The 13,953-nt window shown below is 37.9% G+C and overlaps 2 protein-coding genes across 3 annotated transcripts; both read right to left on the bottom strand.

Moving 5' to 3' along the window:
- Positions 1-2,488: 2,488 nt before the first annotated feature.
- Positions 2,489-8,414, bottom strand: myl6 (myosin, light chain 6, alkali, smooth muscle and non-muscle). 2 transcript variants are annotated; one of them, XM_083892119.1, is made up of 7 exons: positions 8,332-8,407; positions 7,993-8,020; positions 7,835-7,864; positions 6,656-6,799; positions 5,828-6,001; positions 5,560-5,637; positions 2,489-2,861 (listed from the first exon to the last, which is right to left on the bottom strand). In XM_083892119.1, exons 1-7 carry the CDS (start codon positions 8,332-8,334, stop codon positions 2,833-2,835), a joined length of 486 nt encoding a protein of 161 aa, XP_083748245.1. In that variant the 5' UTR covers positions 8,335-8,407; the 3' UTR covers positions 2,489-2,832. The 2 variants fall into 2 exon arrangements, with proteins under 2 accessions (XP_083748245.1, XP_083748246.1); XM_083892120.1 differs by lacking the exon at positions 7,835-7,864 and having other exon boundaries at positions 8,332-8,414.
- Positions 8,415-9,559: 1,145 nt separating this feature from the next.
- Positions 9,560-13,295, bottom strand: tsfm (Ts translation elongation factor, mitochondrial). Its single transcript, XM_083892474.1, has 6 exons — positions 13,191-13,295; positions 12,015-12,167; positions 11,772-11,900; positions 11,532-11,654; positions 10,809-10,890; positions 9,560-10,095 (listed from the first exon to the last, which is right to left on the bottom strand). Exons 1-6 carry the CDS (start codon positions 13,236-13,238, stop codon positions 9,701-9,703), a joined length of 930 nt encoding a protein of 309 aa, XP_083748600.1. The 5' UTR covers positions 13,239-13,295; the 3' UTR covers positions 9,560-9,700.
- Positions 13,296-13,953: the final 658 nt, after the last annotated feature.

The raw sequence follows: 13,953 nt of genomic DNA, 5'->3' as shown, positions 1-13,953 counted from the left end.
AATCCTATCAATTTTTATATTTTTTACTGTCCATTTTTCCATCTTCTTTCTTTGATACGTCAACATTGTAACTGTACACGATTACATTTGTAGCCTATATTTACCCTCTCCAGTGTTGTGTATGATTCAGACAGGTCGGTTGGATTTGTCCGAGATGTGACTGTGAGCATGTGTGTATGTGAACGCATGCCATTCAGTTCAGTAAACCATATTACCGCTCAGTTTTTAATTCCAGTGCCATTTTGATCGAGTGTCATCTAGTAAAAGAAAACATGGCTTCATTCTACACGTGGCATAATGTCAGTGTCATGAACTATAATCCATTTAAGAGGTGAGACTTTACAGGTTACGTCCAACAAGCCAATATTGCTGTCCTCACCACAGCTGTGAGCATCAATGGACTTCTTTTATCTGTGTTATTACTACAAATGTGTGGACTTTGTGATATGAAATCTGTGTCCGTTCAGTTTCTGTATGTTTTTCACTATGCTGAAGGTAGCAGCTGTTGCATTGGTTATTATACAGTAGAATTTTTTTTTCCTCAGTAAATCATCACATTAGTGCTGACAGTTACTCTGGTTTGTACGGGGGAGAAAAACAAGGAAGAAGAAAACATGGGACGATTAAGGTTTTAATTAAAAAAAACATGTGGGGGGGGGGGAATAAAGATGTGAAGAGGAGTGGATGTGTGAGTGGTTTTATTATTTTTCTAAAATTATCACAATTATCAAACGAGTAGTTTTTCAGAGAAGAATGAAAGACTCAGGCCCTTTACAAGTAAATGTACAGGAGTAAATACTTACTTGATGGCAGTGCTGTCTTTGACTTCCTCTGTCACACTGACTCATATGAGCTGACCAGAGCCATCGTTAATGTGATTAGTAACACCTGTGATTTTCCTGCTAAGAATCTATCAAAATGGCTGCCGTCAACGAAAGTCACCTGTGCTTTTACGACAAAGTTTCTGCTGACGAATCTATGTGTAAACAATGGTGAAGTCTGATATCAGAGTGAGAAATTAAAAGCAAGCACTGAAATCAAGCATCTAATTGCATATATATTACGATTTATGGTAAGCATTATCATTTAGCATTATCATTTATACCAACAATTTCCCCTTGGGGATGAATAAAGTATTTCTATTCTATTTTCTATTTAACAAGTAATGACTTCCTTCATTAATTGTGTCAAACCTAATTTACTTTCCATTATTGCTGTCTATAAAGACAACTTAGTTGAATGCCGTCATACCTTACTGTACTGTACTGTACTGTATAGCTAATGTATTATTTATTATTATGTTTTGTTCACATTTTATTGCTTGTATTATACCTTCTAAATTTTACATCTACTATATAGCCTTTGGCCACACTTTCTGTGCTATTGTTTTCTTTAGCATAGTGCTATGGAAGGCAACTGGTTCACTGCTTTAGTCCCAACATTAAGACCTCAAAAGCTATAAAATAAATGATAATGAACTGTATTGTCCTTAAGTGAAATGTCTCAATAATAGGAGGTGGATTATAACATTGAGACATGGTTTGACAAGTTTAGTGTGGAAGACATTGACTGGCCCACACAGAACCCTGACCTCAGCACCATTGGGCACCTTTGGGATGAACTGATTGTGAGCCAGACCTTCTTGTCCAACATCAGTGTCTGACCTCATAAATGATCTTCAGAATGAATGGAACACAAAAACACTCAAATCTAACTCTTCCAAGAAGTGTAGACGCTGTTATAGCTCCAAAAAGGGACCAACTCCATATCCATGTACTGCATATGTATTTAAATACATCATTACAGTTGCTGTTGGTGTAATGGTCAGGTGTCCAAATACTTTTGTCCATATACTGTATTTCATGAGGTTTAACAAACATTACCATTTACCAACTGTAGCAAATTATACTTTGTGTTACTTTAATAGTGGAGAATGATTGATGGTACTTTTGTCCATATAGTGTATTTTAATATGATTTACTGATGTTTTGTAATATATTAGAACATATTTCATACTAGTTTAAGACTTTTTCCAGTGTAGTTGTAACAGAATATTGGATTTGTTTTAAGATTCATTTTTAAATCACCTTGCCCTGCCCACTCACTCAAGTCAGCTGCTCTTCAGTGGGCCAAAAACTTAATGCAAGCTCAGACCGTGCACTTACTAATAAGTGGTGGAATGATCTCTTCCCTGTCTATTTTCAAAATCTATTCTTAAATTTAATCTCTTTTCATTGGCCTTTGACACTATTTAAGTTGTTTTTATTGTAATTTATTTTAAGAATTTTATTCCCTTGTGTGAGCTTTGTGCGAGTCTTTTATTCATTTATCATTATGTACAGAATTTAGTCCACTGTAGTGGTTTTAAAGTGCTTTACAAATAAAGTTGGACTGGGCTGGATTTGTAAAGGATTAAGTGTATTAACTATAAGCTATAAAGAAGTATTAAAGCAAAGACTGACAGGCTGATAGAAATGTCTCTTTATAATTCAGGACTTTTATTCAATGTTGTTGAATGTAACATTTCACATTCTCATATCCCAAAAAAAAGAGTCAGAGAGTGGCTGATTGACAAAGTTGACAGAGTTAATCATCAAGTGGAAGTAACTGCCTATGACACCAAACTGGAACACGAGACGAGGTCTTGTCACATTAGGTTAAAAAAAGGCACTTAAAAAAGAAAAAAAGAAAAAAAGAAAAAGACATTTCAAAAACAAAACACACTTGTTGGAAATGGAATGATATGGATGGGAGGGGGGGCAAGACAGGACAGAAAGGAGGGAAAACATTTTTAGGATTAACGTTAAAGCTGGAAGTGTGTTTCAGAACTCCTCAACCGCTCATCACCATCCGGACGAGATCTGTCAGGAGAGAAACTCAGCATTAGAATTCAACAGCAACTATTGAAGCGTCATTCAATTGTTTATATGAAGTTGAGTTGTTGCTTTATTTATTTATAGTCACAAGATAAACTAGGACTGCTCATAGTACTAGCAGAGATGGAAGGGCCCTCAGAAACATTGACCTCTATGCTCTACTATAAAAAGGTCAATTATGCAGTAAATAAGCAAGAGAATACTTACAATTATTATAAGACTTCATGTTTTCTATCTATTAGCATAATCACAAGTGGCTAACCTTTGTGGCAGGGAGGTCATGTGATCATGTAGGCCCACTAGTGGTCATGTGACACTGAATCTCGCTCACTGCTGCAACAAGGAGAGCTTCTGCTGCACACATTCAGGGAATGTGAGGAGCTTCAGTCTGTGTTTCATCGTTGCATAGACGTTTAAAAACTTGATAGTGCCAATTTGCACACATCATGCATGATATGATGATGCATCGTTTGAAAGAGCCACTCTGTTAAGCATGACAGAGTTAGTGTGAGACTGAAGCAAACTGCTCTGTGGGTTGTAAACTAAAAACAGGTTCACTGCTCCACCACTGCATGTTGAGACAAGTGCAAACTCTCTCTCTGAAAGAATGCAAAGCCTGTGGGCAGCAGCGACTTTCTGAGCTGTTACTACACCAGAGCCTGGAGATGAAAACTAAGGAGGACTTTCTAAGGAGGAGTTTTTTCACCATAGCAAGCCATTTTTATTTAAATGCCCATATTGTGCAAAATCAACTTTTTAATCATTTTAGTACTGATATTTGGGACTCAGGGGGCCATACCAGTCCCCAAAATGTGAAAAAACAAGACTCAGTCATGTTTTAGTGGTTCCACTTAGTGTAAGTATAGGCGATAAAACACGCGACGGTTAAACCTCCCGCGGAATTACGACATAGCGACAAATTTCACCGTGAATGTTGGCACCCCGCCAGGCAGAGTACTTCACAGCTTCACCGTAGCTCCTCCTTGTCCCTGTGAAATACGAGAGTGCAGGCGAGGGAGGAATGGCTGCACAGCGGAGCACAGTATTTTACACAAACTTCTAGCCTCAGAGGACTTGTGTGTCCAGTGGATATATTTTATTTATGAAAAAAATGTTCACAAGCTTCAAAAGCCCTTTGTTGTTGATCGTGTAGGTAAATTCCAATTATAGAAAAACACCTTGAACGCACCAGTTACGTGCCTGCAGTTAGCGAGTGACGTGTGGATCAATAATATGAAGAGCACACGTTTGAAAGCACTGCAGAAAGATGTAGATGTTGTCCTACATTTCTTTTCAACCAAAGGCTGCCTTTCTGTCGTGTTTCCACGTTCTCTCCTCATTATTGATCCACACACGTCACTTGCAGACACTGGTGCATTCAAGGTGTTTTTCTAGCATAGGAATTTACATACAAGCCGCGCTGCGCATTAATCGTTTTTCTTCGATGCTAATGTTTTTATGATCGTGAGAAGCCAAAATCGTGGTCACTCTATGCAATACGGTGAAACGCAGTAACAACGGGTAAACGGACATTACTATGGGGTATATGGAGCGGGGGTTGGGACGACGGTGCATGACAATAGGTGATAAGTGGCGACAGTATGGCTGTGGATAGTTAGATCGACACTCCCCTGGAAGCAGTAGGTGTGTGTTTACCTGGGTCTCATTCACATGTAAATGACCAGGCACAAAACCGAGCATTCTGAGAAGTGCTGTTTTGGCAGGGTTATTGAACTGCTATTGTGCTTCATCCTTATGATATTTTGACTAAAGCATGACACAGACATGTTCATTAGGGCATCAGGAACTAGTTTAACTTGGGGTAATAGGGTATAATATGGGCTCTTTAATAATTATTGTGGATAGGCTTTTAAAATATCAAATCATTCACATTAACAGTTAAGATACTGACAATTACATTTTTCTAGACACAACTCTCATTGCACATAATGTCATTCTTCCCAAGACAAATGAAGTCGCAGTATAGTCATTATAGATACATCTTTAATTCAGTTAAGACAGCTCAGTATGGATTGTGGATATCTAGGACTAAAATGATCCATACTATTTACAATTTAAGTTAAAGATAGCTTCAATGACTCACACTGTGGGGATTTAGATTGGATTAAGGATTTCTGTAATGACAAACCCCATACACAGAAATGGGAGAAGTGACATCGAGTAATTTGGACAAAAAAAATAAAATAGAATTACTGATATCTGAAATGTATATGCAGACTAAGGCTAAATCATTTAGAAAATAAAAAAAATAAATCTAGATGCTTCTGACAGATTTAAGATTGCAATTTGATTTTAGATTTTGTTTCGAAGTAATGTTCTTAAGAAAATATGGAAACCGTGTATGCAGTTTTAAAGTTTCAGGAGAAAACCACCTTCTACAGGTAAAAGTAAAGTATTTACTGTGACCTACCATTGCACTTGAGCAACAGCATGTATATTACAGCAGGTTTATTCAAGACAAGCTTGATCATTATATACAAGTTTAACTTTAACTTAACAGAATTTGACAGACAAATCAACAAAGGTGGTGGTGTCTGGAGACTTTTGAACTGTAATGTAACTATGACTAATCATAGTTCACACATCTTTGTAGACTACATTTTGTGTCATGTTTTTTTTACCCATGCACATATTATCGCTGTAAATATTATCATGGTTTTACCTTCATAGTTGATGCAGCCATTGGTATCCTCATGTCCCACTAAAAGAGTCTCCACCTCCTCCTCTGACATTTTTTCACCTGGTACACAAACAATATTTGTTAACCATGTTAGAGTTGCTGTAGAGAGAGGCTTGTTTACATCTTCTCTGGCTGAGAAGGATCACCTGAGGGAAGTTTACTTAAGCTAACACGAATGACGAGAATGTGAGTTAGTTTGGATTATGTGATGAGGACGACCACCGTGTCTCACAGATACTTAAGGGTTTACCTAGTGTGCAGAGGACATGGCGTAACTCTGCTCCCATCACTGTGCCATTTCCCTCTTTGTCAAACACCCGAAGGCCCTCTACCATATCCTCAAAGGAACCCTGGTCCTTGTTCTTAGCAATGGCCTGGAACATGGGCAGGAACTGCTCAAAATCCAGCACTTTGTAGTTCATCTCTGCAGAAGAATGAATAAGAAAAGAGAACATGAACGTGAAGTCAGGAAGCTTCTGTGGGTACTTGCCAGTTCTTCTTGTGTTCTGTCCCAGTATATGCAATTAATGGCAGATATCAGCACTGGCTGAATGCCTATTTATCTGTGACATGTATCAATCATTGTGATGATCATGGTTAACATTAAAGCTTTTCAGGATAATTTCAATCATTTAATTCCACCAAATGTTACATTACATAATTTTCAGTTCAGTTTGGTATATTATGCAATTATCAATAGTTAAAAAACACTGGTCCATAAGGTTTAGGGTAGAGATCTGTTGATCATTGCTTCTGAGCAACAATGTGAAGGGAATGGGGAAAAACAAGACATTCAAATAGATCATGACACAATATTGTTTGTGTTTTTTGTGTGTCAGTGTACAGAAATCACCTTTGGTCATGTTCTTCTCCTTTTATTGAATGTATCGGCATTAGACCTAGTTGACAGACAATTAGCAAATCTATTGCATACTTCCACTTATGTAAAACTAACTGTGTTAGAATTAGCATTTGTGAACAACAAATTCTAAAATAAATAAAAAATACAACTCTCATTGTAAAAAGTCAGCCTTATAAACACTGCATTAAAATTATTTTCGTAGTGTGTTGGTTGTACCTTCACTTTTAGGGTTTCCCAGGACTTTGAGTACTTCAGCATTGTTGGGGTTCTGTCCGAGGGCCCGCATGACATCACCACACTGGCTGTAGGTGATTTTCCCCTCACCGGTCCGGTCAAACAAACAGAAGGCCTCCTTAAATTCTGACATGGGGGACAGGTGGCGTTCACATACAGCCCAGCAGTAGATTGAATGAACATTACAGGAGAAATTAAGACAGGAGGTCTAAAAATTGTTGATCTGCTTTATCATCAATCCATGCTACTTTTCTATGGCAAACACCATCTTCAAACATAAACTCTTTCTTCTCCAATTGTTAGACTACGTTTGTGTTTAACAATGACACTAAATATTTACATTTCCACCATCAGTGTTACTGCCGGCTGATGTTTTAGTGAGTGGCACAAAAGAATAGAGCCAACTTCCTTTACCACGCCCTGTCTGTCATTAATGCTGACATGCCACACATACGCGTATGCACTCAGCATGCAATAAATACAAACAAAATGTTAACAAGTTAACACAACATTCCTCAAGTATTCACACATCTTCACCTCTGCCAAGGATGTTTTGCTGGCATTTGTTTGACAAACTTTGCTCAAAATATTCCAAAGGTTTTCCAAGGATGTGGATTCAGGACTATGTATTTATTTATTATTTTGATAAACACTTGGCAGAAGTTTGCACAAGGGCTGCACGATTATGAGTCAACAAGCAATATGTGTAAACAATGTTCAGTCCTGCAATTTAACTTGACAAAATACTGTTATTCAGTTTTTCTGCTCAGGGAATCATATCGACCCAGGCAGAGAAACATTTTAATGCCCCATTAAACACGTTTCCTGTACTCTAAACAAAACAATAGCTAAACGTCTTTATTAATGTGGGTATGAGGGTGTTGCAGTATGAGCTGGTATTTAAGCAAAGTGTGCTAGGCTTTCAAATAAAAAGGTAGCCGTTTGATCAAGCAAAACTAGCGCAATGAACCGTCTATATTTAATCCAGTACATTATATGCACGTTTATTGCACATGGTGATATCACACTGGCGGTCACAGCTTGGATATATTATGCAGCCCTAGTGTGTGCTCTCCGAGTACTTTCTTTAGTTTGTCACACCTGAACCACACCACAGTTATAGGTATGAGTTTAAAGCAGCTCAGTCAGACAGTGCGATACCTGCAGGAATCCAGTGACAGCAGCTCCAGGCTCACACAAGTCAAAGAGCGATTTTAAAAATCATGATGATATATTATGACTACAGTTCACTTTATGGATCATAAAGCAGTTTATCGATCAGACAATCCGTTTTCAGTGGTGACCAGGCGTAAACTCACCGAAGATTTGGTCCTCAGAGAAGTCAGACTGGTTGAGGCAGGGAAACACACGGGGGGAGGGGATCGCGGTTGGGACGGAAATAAAGACACACGTTAGTTTTACATTAATCAACAAATATCAAAGTTAATCCTCCATAGACTCCAAAGTCAACTTAAGAATTGTAGCTAAAGGCTTGACGTTTTAGAGAAGGCCGAAGCAGATACGCAGCTAGCTTAACGTCAACTGGGTTACATTTGTTTATATATTTAAAAAGAACATCGACGGACATGTAGTTTTCACACTATAAGCTTTAACCGAAAAGAGTACACATAGCAATGTACAACAATGTCCTCACTTACCATGTTTGCTGCTGCTTATAAAACACCAAATAAGGACAGGAGCGGCTCTGCTTCGGGCTGAGGTACAGACTCAAGTAACTTCCTCCTCCGCCACATCCCTGATGACGTCACTGTAGCTTGTAAACAGCCAATCACAAGCCTCGAAGCGAGTTTTTTTTATTTTTCAAGAGAAGCAGTTAACAACATGGATGTATACATGGTTAACAATGGTTTTAAAGGTCAGGTGTGTAGCGACATCTAGCTATGAGACTACAGAATGCAGTCTCTCAACCATGGACGTTTGTAGGTCAATTGTATAAAATAATACTAATTTGAATATTTGTATCACCATATTATCCATCCATTATCTACCGCTTTATCCTCCACCAGAGGGTCGCTGTGCCTATCTCAGCAGACATTGGGCGATAGGCGGGGTATATACCATACAAGGGCCTTTCCTTGCAGAAAGGCCCTTGTTCTGAAGTTGTTCCAAACGGGACTCGAACCCAGGAACCCGGGTCTTCTTGCTGCAAAGGCAAGAGTGCTGACCACTACACCAACTGTGGGCCCTTAATATTATCTACTAAAAAAAATTTTTTTTTAAATCCTGTTATCTGTACTATAATTATTTGACATATTTAGTCTGCATTTAATTTCTCATCATATCTCCTTTCTGTTAAATATATGCTATACTGTATATTACATTGCTGCTAACCTTTATGCTGGTGTATCAATTTGAATTTCTCCTCATTCCCTAATTTCATAACAAAAGTGAAGTCATATGTTGTTGTACATCTCTGTGTTCATTCTTCTCTTTCCCAAGTGCATCAGGAAACGACATTGCTCTTCACTTACCAGAGGATGTCCTTATCAACAAGCATGTCAAGTTGTTTGTCGGCTGTGAGACTTGAGGTCATAGTCTTTTAAGAACTGATGTCAACAATAGGCAATAGTAGTTATCTGAAATCGACGGAACAAGTATTTATTCATGTAACAAGTATATTTACATCTAAATAAGTCTTTTCATTTCAAATTTAAAACATAAAGATTGGCCAACACTTTTGCATAGCCCCACATTTGGAAGAAGTTAATATTGACTAATATTCAAGAATGATTACACTGAAAAACAAGTGAAGAAAGACATGTATACAAAAACAGTAAATCATGCAATTTGCAGTATTACAAATCATACAAAAGTAACTTGGACTTTGATTTTCAGATAAAATGACATTTTATTGTTGGACTGATTTCTTCATTGGGCACCAGTGTTTGTAGGCTTATACATATATTCTGCTTTTAAATTCATGGCGACAATGTGTGACAGTCTGTATTTAAGAGGGTAACCAGGCTCTTGTCAGATGAAACAAAGACATTGATTTTTTCCCTTCATTCACTCTGCTTTCTCACTGGCTGCCTCTCCACAGTGAAATCGGACAAAGTCCAACACTCGAGCCTGTTTACCCCTGAGGAACTCTGCAACAGTCCTGCTGGGATCTCCCAGAAAGGTCTGAGAGAGCAGACGTGTCTCACTCTCACCACAGGGCAGGTCATCCATGTTGCCCAGGGAGAGGGGGGCTTCTCCCACAATGTGCTGTCCAAGCTTACGACCTAAAGCTTCCTGTTCTTCCTCCTTTCCACCCTGGAAAATGACCAGGGCACCATAGCTCCCCATAGCCATTTCATTGTGGCAGCTCACATCACCGTGCACGTAGGATGCAATGTGCCATTCGGGAGGGACACCAACTGTCACCGCTCGTTTCAGTGACATGTTCTCACCAAGGCGACCTGAGAGAAATAGGAACATTCTATTAATGAATGGTGCCTTAAGTTTGCATGGAAACCAGAGTGCTGTTGAATATACACAGTAAATGATGAGCAAACAATGTTACAGTATGTATTTGCTAAAGGACAAACAACTGCTTTACTTTCTTTAGCCATGTGGTTTGTCATTTGTGTCTTTACCCTGATCAGTTGTAGTGCTGTTCTGTGGCTGCCATCAGAAGTCATATTTCAGGCCATTTGATTTGGATGCAAATCAAGTATTCATTCTTTTGTATTTTTGTTTTTTGGTATTTGTCAAAATATGAGAGAAATATAAGTCTCTTTAGCTGTTGAAATGATGCACCATAGTTACGTTATGTAGTTAAAATATATTGCATCTTGTCAATTTTATCCTTTGTCCATAACTAGTGATATTAAACCATAAACCAAAACTAGACTGTAAAACTTAATACAGTCAGAAATATGTCACAATCCTGTCATCTTGCACTTAAACAAAAGCCAAATGTGATTTTTTTTTTGCACTTTTTGTTTTTTTAAACATGAGGATACATAAAAATGAAGGTTAGGGCAAGATTAACTTGAACATTGAAATCTATTACATAATCAGTGTGAAAACCGTATAAAATAATTGCTGATCCAGGCACAGGGGAAACATAATGTGTCAAATTTAGAAAATTGAAAAGCATTATGTCACAGTAAAAAATGTTCTTACTCACCTATTGTAAGAGCCACCTGGTCTGCAAGTGAAGATCCCTCACCCACACTGAGTTTGTTTAACTCTTCACTTTGCATGACACTCTGAAAACAAATAATATGTTGGCAGTCACAGTGAAGAAAAGGTTCCTATGGAAAAAATCTTATAAAACGCCTCATGTTGATATCTGAGGAGCTGAACCCATGGAATTTGGTTATTTGGTTATTATAAGATGTCAATTAGAAAATGTGAACGTGTGAATTGTGTTTTCTTTTATACAAAAATAGGGCTGCAAAATTATTTTGAAATAAATAAATTGGAGTTTAAATTTTAGCTTTCCACAACTTACATAAGCAGTACTGTCGTACAGGGTTAGTGATGTATAGGATAGTTTATGGTATATATATATATATATATGTATATACACCATAAAGGTTAAGGTAATATTTGTCATCAATATATCTAGTATGAATATCTAATTTCCCATGATGACATCTGTTTTATATTATATACAGTAATTTTATCGATCAATTATGGGATTAAATTAGCATTTGGCTTTTTATCCCACATGGAAACAATTGATGATTAGCCCAATTTAGTATTTGACTAAAGATTAAAGGAAACTGTTGACAAAACAAAAGAATGATCATCACACCACTGTAGCTCACGTCATTACAAAATCAACAACAAACAAATGCTCATTAAATAAAAGATCCTTCCAGCAATCTTTTTCAAGCATCTTTACCTTGATATAACTGGCTTGGCCCTGAGTTTTATTCAGGTGGTGAGCCAGTGTGGCAAAGGCCACATTTTTAACCAGCTGCTGAAACTTCTCATTGCGGGCGACAAAGTCTGTCTCACAGTTCACCTGCATCAACCAGACAGAAAGAGGAACAATGATATCACTGACTGCCATCAAGCCCAACAGATATTGACACAGATCATTAGAAATGACAATGTCAGTATTAGCTTACACTAGCCTTACCTCCACCATAACTGCAGCCTGATCTCTAACAAACAAACCAATGAGACCATCTTTAGCTTTGCGGCCCTCAAGTTTGTGTGCCTTGCTCCAGCCCTCTTTCTGGGCCTGCTCTTGCAGCCAGCTCTCTGCCTGAAAGAATCACAATGACACTGTCACACAGCTTGTTGTTTCAGGTGCCACTTCCTATTTCCAACACACAGAGTTATGAAGTTGTATCACATCTAGAGATGGAGAGATGATAACCTGTGTGACATCATTATCAAACTTTTCCAGTGCTTTCTTGCAGTTGATGAAAGTGTAGCCAGTGCTTTTCCGCAGTTTCATTAGGAGGGTTTTGTCTGCTGCCCGGAGCTGACAACCACTATGTAACAACTGCACATGCTGGGAAAGACCGACCTGGGAAGCACAGATGGAACAGGGTGAAATATACATTATTACTCCACAAAGCCCAGCGACAGAGGTGACAGCAAATCAATGTATGTCAAGACAGCCTGTCCAAGTTCAAACTAAGCATCAGAGGGTGAATGTGTGACATTGAACATGGCATGTTTGTTGGTGCCAGATGGGCTGGTCTGACTTTTTTCAGAAACTGCTGATCTACTGGGATGTAGATCAGCAAATGTCTCTGTGGTTTACAGAGAAAATATCCAGTGAGCAGCAGGACTTCTACATAATATATCGTCAATGCCAGAGGTCAGAGGAAAATGACGAGACTGGTTTGAAATGACAAACAGGCAACAGTAACACAAATAACAATTTGTTACAACAAGGTATGCAGTTGACCTCTCTGAACACACAGCACTTTGAACCTTGAAGCAGATGGGTTACAGGAAAACTACATCGGGAACCAATACAGTCGCTGTATTAGATGTCTAATGTACTTAATGAAATGGTCATTGAGTGTATAAAACCACATAATCAGTGAAGGTTCTCAGTTCAATCATCCATGTCATGAAGAATGGTGTGGAGTGTTGTGAGTCCAGTGAAGATAGACTTGCTTGAGTTTAGCTGAAAGGTTGTCAATAAAACCACACAGTACTTGTTAATTTAACTTTCACTCATGATCAAAAATGAATAATTTAATTATCTGCAACTTATTGTGATTATAAGTGATATTGAATGACTGTTGGTTGTGATAACCTTTTGGCCATAGCTTCCAGCACTACTGTAGAAGATGTACCAACCCTCTTCCTCAACAAATGACACTTAAAGCAAAATATCACCTAGAGACAACCAACCACGTTTATTTATGATTTCATAAACATGGATTATGAATGAATTAGCCACGTAACTCAATGGAAGTGATTAGCTGGCAACTCCTACAAATGCTAACTAGCAAAGCAGTTCATAACAGCTCAAACATACGGTAACATTTAGATTAAAAATGCAAGGACATGTAATACGTTTGAATCTGCTCACCTTTGCAGCATCTCTAGCGACTATTCTGAATAAAAAGGTTAACGACATCGCTGTGGAGAGGAGCAGAAGCAAAACTCATGAAGACATGCAAGCTCAGAATGTCATTGAAATCCACGCTGTGTACGGAAGCCGCGTAAGCTTAACAAGTCAAAGTGAGGTGGGTCATAATCACGGCTCAGCGCCCTCTACAGCACGGGAGCACAACAGTTCCGAGGCCATTTCTCATCGGAATTAGTTTTATTGCCATGAATTAAAGCGTTTGCTTCAGTGTTTTGGTGCTTAACAATCAAACAACGATAACAAAAGGCTCTGGATTGAGAAAGATTAGAGCAGATTCAATTGAGAGAAACAGTTACTGTACAGATGAATGAATATGACAATATAATATAATAACATCTAAATGTAAATAACAAACTTGAAAATAAACTTAAAACTATACATAAACACACAATAATAATAAATAAAAAGCATTGACTAAGAAATAAACACACTGTGAACATCTATGTAGAATCTGAATATTTGTGTGTGTCCAATAGAAAGCACAGTGCAAATAAGCAAGGAGTTCACAAAGAAGACTAAACATATATGTAACAAATACCGTTAATGAAGATGTCAACATACAACAACATCTAATTTAAGTTAATATTCTGCTGGCATGTTGAATGACTGACCTCAACATGCAGTATTTATGATACTGAAATCATTTTTCAAAGCAAACATCTTTTTTAAAGACAATTGGATTAAAATGAATCAGTCCTTCCAT

The sequence above is a fragment of the Microchirus variegatus genome, assembly GCF_963457635.1.
Source record: "Microchirus variegatus genome assembly, chromosome: 7".
Classification (NCBI taxonomy): domain Eukaryota; kingdom Metazoa; phylum Chordata; class Actinopteri; order Pleuronectiformes; family Soleidae; genus Microchirus; species Microchirus variegatus.
The sequence above is the reverse complement of the archived record's forward strand: the minus strand, read 5'-3'. Positions and strand labels throughout refer to the sequence as shown.